This window comes from Nicotiana attenuata, unplaced genomic scaffold, assembly GCF_001879085.1.
Source record: "Nicotiana attenuata strain UT unplaced genomic scaffold, NIATTr2, whole genome shotgun sequence".
Lineage (NCBI taxonomy): Eukaryota > Viridiplantae > Streptophyta > Magnoliopsida > Solanales > Solanaceae > Nicotiana > Nicotiana attenuata.
Genome location: NW_017670704.1, coordinates 418,905 through 424,961, shown reverse-complemented (window position 1 = coordinate 424,961; position 6,057 = coordinate 418,905). Strand labels below are relative to the sequence as shown.

General features: G+C 35.9%; 1 protein-coding gene across 1 annotated transcript; it reads left to right on the top strand.

Annotated features, from left to right (window-relative positions):
- Positions 1–1,376: 1,376 nt before the first annotated feature.
- Positions 1,377–3,875, top strand: LOC109242489. The gene is made up of 3 exons (XM_019409338.1): positions 1,377–2,542; positions 2,639–2,828; positions 2,924–3,875. Exons 1-3 carry the CDS (start codon positions 2,123–2,125, stop codon positions 3,589–3,591), a joined length of 1,278 nt encoding a protein of 425 aa, XP_019264883.1. The 5' UTR covers positions 1,377–2,122; the 3' UTR covers positions 3,592–3,875.
- The last annotated feature ends 2,182 nt before the right edge of the window (positions 3,876–6,057 follow it).

Below are 6,057 nucleotides of genomic sequence, written 5' to 3'. Positions count from 1 at the left end.
AACCTTACTATACCATAGCCAAGCTCACACAACTTGCTATTTGTAGAAAGACATACAATAAAAGAAATACAAATCAAACTATTTCATAAGCTACTATTTAGAATCTAAATTTGTCTAATAGTATGCGAATTCTAGGAGTAGCTCGAACACAACAACTATATGCAATTTCCTTTGCATTTTGATCAAATCTTTGCTCTTCTTCTCGAATACTCTTTGATTTCTCTCCATCCAGGCTGCGTAGACTCTCTGCATACACTATCTTGAATATTTGAGCAGCCTTTGATTTTCCTTCGGCATTGTTGATGACACAATCTAAGTGGTGTTCTCAGGTTCATGCCTGCATGTGATCATATTTTATCCATCTCATAAGCTCCATCCATAATTGTTTTGTATAATCACAGTGCACAAATAAGTGATCCCTCGACTCATTATAGTTTTGGCAAAGGACACAATAAGGGTCTACTTGTAATCCCCATCTAAGCAATCGATCAGTTGTTAACAACTTCCCTTGTAACTGCAGCCACTTAATAGATTTTGCCTTTGGCCTTGCATTATTGTTGAATACTAAGTATTTCCATGGAACTCTAGTATAATCTCCCAAAAACTGCATATATATACTCCTGATTGTAAGTTCCCAGCAGCACGCAGAATTTGTCTCACCATCCAACATGCCTGTGGCGGTACTCGAATATCGTTAGTGCAATTTTTTTCTTAAGAGAAATATATATATGGGATTTCGGAACTTACTGGCCCATTAATTCATTTCGCGCTTTCTATTAAATATTTTTTAATTTACATCCTCGAATTTGAGAACTCTCGTTAATGGTTAAAGGATACGATTAATAAAAATTAATAGCATGAATCGTGTATATCAGATCAATAAATGCATGATATGTGTTTGAACATATTTAACTCTTTCACTAAATCATGATTAGAAAAAGTAAAAAAAAAAATGAGAACAGCCAAATTACCTCTACCCCAACAAGGCCATAACTCCCGTAAAAGCTCAAAAAATCTCACCAAATTCCTCCCCCATTTTATGTTTCCGTTTCTATTTCCAGTCACTCGCATTGTGCCACGATCCCCTTAGCCTGTTGCAGAGTATCTCCACAAAACCAGGGTCACGCTCTTCACATAGGCCATAGTTCTAATCTGAACCGTTCACGTAACACCTTTCGCTATGTGTCACAATCTTAAAGCCCTCAACTTTACCCTACGCCTTAATACCTTCACTTGAGCAAAAACCCCGTAATTTTTACAATAATCCGTGCACGTAATTTCCTACGTGGAATTTAATATCCTAGTCAGCAACCCACCCACCCTCGTTGTTCTTCAGCTCACTTCCCTCTATATAAACATCTCAAATCTCATCTATCATTTTAACTTCAACTTCACAAAAAACCAAAATCTGAGCGAAAAACAAAAGGAAAAATAGAAAGAGAAAATGAAAAGTCATTCATTTTTCTCCTTCACATAGTTTCCATTTTCCCGGCGATAACGACCTCTCGTCGGAAAATGAATATTCCGGCGACATATTCCTTTCTTCACAAATGTAATGCTCGTGTTTCTGTTCATTATAGTCACGTTTTCCATGAAAAAGCCTTGACCTAAAGATACACTCATTCTTTTCTTTTCCTCAACTCCGAATCCAAATTTCGGCCAATTTTTCCTTTTTTATTTAAAGTAAAAGTATGTATGACTGCTTTGATTGATTCGATGAGGTTATCTTTGATATTTGTGACGGTGATGATATGATCGGATGATGTCCAATTGTGTAAAACTGTAAACTTTGGTGCAATTTTTGGTAAAGGAAGAGGAGTAGGTGAATATTATGATGAAGCATTGATTTTAGGTGAAATTTGATTTTAATTTTTCTTGTATTATTGAGCTTTTCCTTTTTCTTCGTCTATTTGTGCGATAAAGTGAAGTTGTTTGTAAGGATTTTGGGCTGGTTTCTAGTTGAGTGGTTTCAGATGCTGAATTTTGATTTTTGATTTTGACATCATCACGTAAAGCGAGTAGGTTTTTAAAAGCTCTGAAACTTGAGCAGAACTAACACAGAGAGTATAATTAGGCTGTACGCAGAGAGAGATAGAGAGAGAAAGTGTACGATTAACAGAGGATGCCTCCGATGAAAATTCAGCCGATCGATTCTCCGACATACAGAGAATCGATCCAAAACGATACAGCAAAGCCTGTGGTGAAATCGCGACTCAAAAGGTTCTTCGATCGACCGTTCCCTAGCGTCTTACGGATTTCGTCGGCAGCAGAGAAGCCGAATGCCGCCGGCGCCGGAAATGAATTGCCTTATGGGAAAGATGGAGGAGCAGTTAATGAGTTCGAGCCGAGCTCAGTTTGTTTAGCTAAGATGGTTGTGAATTTCATCGAGGAGAACAATGAAAAGCCATCGGCTGCTAAATGTGGACGGAATCGTTGCAATTGTTTCAACGGCAACACCAATGATAGCTCCGATGATGAGTTTGACGGTTTCGCTGACTCAGTTACAAACTCCTCTTTTGGTGATTCTTCTGATACTCTCAAGGTAAGAAAAATATCACTATAACAATCAAGTATTTCTCTTTATTTCGATTCGTTGTTTCGAATTTATCTGATTAGTCCTTTTGTCCCGATATTTCAGAGCTTAATTCCGTGTGCAAGTGTTGTTGAAAGAAATCTGTTAGCTGATACCTCCAATATTGTCGAGAAAAACAAAGCTTGTAAGCGTAAAGACGATTTAAGAAAAATTGTGACCGGTGAACTCTCGAAACTTGGCTACAATGCTTCCATCTGCAAATCCAAATGGGAAAAGACTTCTTCTATACCTGCAGGTACATAATCTATTTTTTCCTTTTGTTTGTGCTTTATTTGATGTGTCAAATTTTAGTCAATTTTGTACTGATCTTTTTGAAAATTGTTCATTCAGGTGAATATGAGTACATTGATGTGATTGTGGAAGGAGAAAGAGTGTTGATTGATGTAGATTTCCGATCGGAGTTTGAGATTGCCCGATCGACGGGGAGTTACAAGGCGGTTCTTCAATCGCTGCCGTTCATCTTCGTCGGAAATTCCGATCGGCTTCTGCAAATAGTATCGATCGTCTCGGAAGCGGCTCGTTTGAGTTTGAAGAAGAAAGGCATGCACATCGCTCCCTGGCGTAAAGCCGAGTACATAAAATCCAAATGGCTTAGCCCTCACACTCGAACAAATGATACAGCCGAGAAAACAGCAACCGGCACCGACGCCGTAGCCGAAGCACAAGCCGGAGACCAGAGTGAGGTCAAGGAGAAGGAGGAGTTAGCTGAAGCTGCTGAGAGTAAAGAAATATCTGATTCTGAATTTGGAGAATTGGAGCTGATTTTTGGTGAGAAATCGCTGTCGTCCGCGTCTTTCGAGTCCAATAGCAACGAGACCAAATCGTCAACGTTGCTAACATCGCCGCCGCCGGTGAATTTTTCCGGCAGCGAGGAAGAGAAGCCTGTACTGCCGGTATTGATGACGTGGCAACCTCCGGCATTGAAGCCCAAGAGTTGCGACAGAGGAAACAAGATCGTCGTCACCGGATTGGCTTCCCTTCTCAGGGAAAAACCCTAAAACAAAGTTTTGTTTACTTTTTTCTGAAAATTTTCTAACTTTTTTCAAAAAATTTCTAGTACGTACAAATTATAAATATATAAAAATATATAGAACGATCGGCGTTTCAGATTTTCTGATCCGAAACCCTTTTTTTCAATTTTTCCGTTCTCCGTTATAATTCCTTTTTTTTGTTTTTTTGCAAGGCCTGTAATAAGAATCTAGCTATCCTTCTTGTAATAATTTTCCAAAGCATTAAAAATTGCAAAAAAGAGAGAACAAATCATTATGCATATATTGCCATTTCACTTTTTTTATTATTATTGGTAGCACTAGGCATTTTACATTTATGCAGGGTTTGTGGAATGATCGTATCTCTTAGAATATGTCGTAGTTAATCTATTCTAATTCAGATATTTGTAGCTAATTTCATGATTTGAACTCGTGATCTATAGTCTATGGAAATAGTTCCTCTATCTTTATAAGATAAGAGTAAAGTCTGCGGATATAATTTTATACTCCCCTCCACTTCACTCTTTTGTCTTGGGTAAATTTTTTCGTAATCTGATATAGCCTGTTAGATGCATATCCAAATGTTTCCTAACTAGGGAACAATATGTGTTTTCAACCTTTTTTTAATTTCACTTTTATTCATCTGAGAAAAATAATTTAGGGGTATGGAGAAGAATACATAGGAAGAAGAGAATGCAGGGTGTGGGAGGGATGACGGCAGTAACTCGTGCCATCTTGAACGCCGTGAAGAAGAGGCAAAGCGGTAAGGGGAGGAGTCATTAGAATAACGTGATGTTCTCTTTTCGTGTGTGTTCTCAAATGGAGTAACTTTCTCTCTTCCCCCCCACCCCCCAAATTTTTATTCTTTTTGAAGTGATCAATTTTTTTGTTGCTGAATTTCTATGTCTAATATATGAAAATACGATTCAATTTCACCACGTATCCGTTTTAAGCCTAGATTGGCATAAATTTATCTTTCGGACTACGTCATATCGAATTCGAAAGCGCGTGTATCATGTAAACTTGTATTATGTTTGATAAAATTCTTTCATTTCTCTCTCATTCCTATGTGGGAATTCACTTAAAGTGACATGTACACCTCTTATTAGGAAGTTTGCCGGCCTAAAAACTTGTTAGTCCTACTTAAATCGCCCTCATCCACCCGCCTTCCGTCTCAAAAAGTTATCGGGTGTGACTGATTGGATGAGATTTCTTCAATCTCAATCATAAGTATGTCGCATGAGAATAAAAAAAGTTCCTAGTAGAAAATAATTTCCCATGCTAATTTAAATTAGTCGGGTATTTTTTCTTAGATAATGTGAATCTCGATTTGTTGAATTAGTGAATTAATACTAATGATTGTAAAACAAAAAGGTAAATGATTGAAAATTTAATAGCTCTACTAAGAAGTTTTTTCAATTAAAATAAGATCAATCGAGAAAGATAGGTAAATGATGAGGTATTAACATATTGTTGTGCTGATTTCTTTTTCACATATGTGAAAAGAAAAGAAAATCTTGAACTTACTCGTTACTCTACCTCGGCTTGTATTTTCCATTTTAATTTTACTCGATTATTTTTATATTTAGCATATTCTTTAATGGTGTGTGAGATTATGTTATGTGGTGAACAAACTTGATCTTCTTTTAACTGTGTGAGCTTTTTAGAAAGAGAAAGTAAAAGTTACAAAAATTAGTGAGCANTTTGAAGCTGGAAAGTAGTTTTAGAACCTCTGAATTGAGCCCTCTGTAAGTGTTTTTTTTTTTTTTTTTGCCTAAATCTGCAGAGGAAAACTGATTTTACAAATTTGACAAATACTTGATGGGGCCTAGATGCTGCCTGATTGATACAATAAAAATAACCTATACTCTCTGTGTGGTGTCAGCAAACATGACTTGCCATTTGGAAAGCTGTGTTAAATCATTGAAAAATTCTGAGGTGGGTGCAAAACAAAGCTGGAATCAGGATATATATATATAAGAAGGAGATGCTTTTTTGAAATGTTTCTTTTATTTTATTATTGAGGTAAATTATACTCCCTTCAGTACGCTTAAACTTTTTTTTTTTCGTTTGGTACTTAATATATAAGTAAATAGAGGGACTATTGGAAATGTAAAATAGCAGTTTTTCTTGGTATTGTTTTTATTTTGAAGTCTAGCTTTTGAGTCCGAAGGAGCTAGAGGAGCTGTAATTTATCTTTACTCTGGTTGAATAAATCTTTTGACATTTGACGCAAAAAAAACTTAATTTTTTTTTGGTTGTTTTCACATATAAAAAAATTAGATTTTTAGCATTAATTCACAATAAAATTGACGATATTAACTTTAATTTGTTTGGCAATTGAAAATATAACAAATACTATAAGCTTTTTTTATCTCCAAGGATAAACTTTGAAAAAAAATTAATTTCTTCTTAATATAATGAAAAATTAAATATTAATAGGGATATAAAAATCAAAACATTATTAAAGTGAAC

What these genes read in the sequence shown, in the direction of transcription:
- LOC109242489 (XM_019409338.1), top strand. Translation starts at nt 2,123, where the DNA reads ATGCCTCCGATGAAAATTCAGCCGATCGATTCTCCGACATACAGAGAA. An exon ending in ATTCTTCTGATACTCTCAAG is followed by an intron (nt 2,543 to 2,638) that starts GTAAGAAAAATA and finishes CCGATATTTCAG; the next exon opens with AGCTTAATTCCGTGTGCAAG. An exon ending in GACTTCTTCTATACCTGCAG is followed by an intron (nt 2,829 to 2,923) that starts GTACATAATCTA and finishes TTGTTCATTCAG; the next exon opens with GTGAATATGAGTACATTGAT.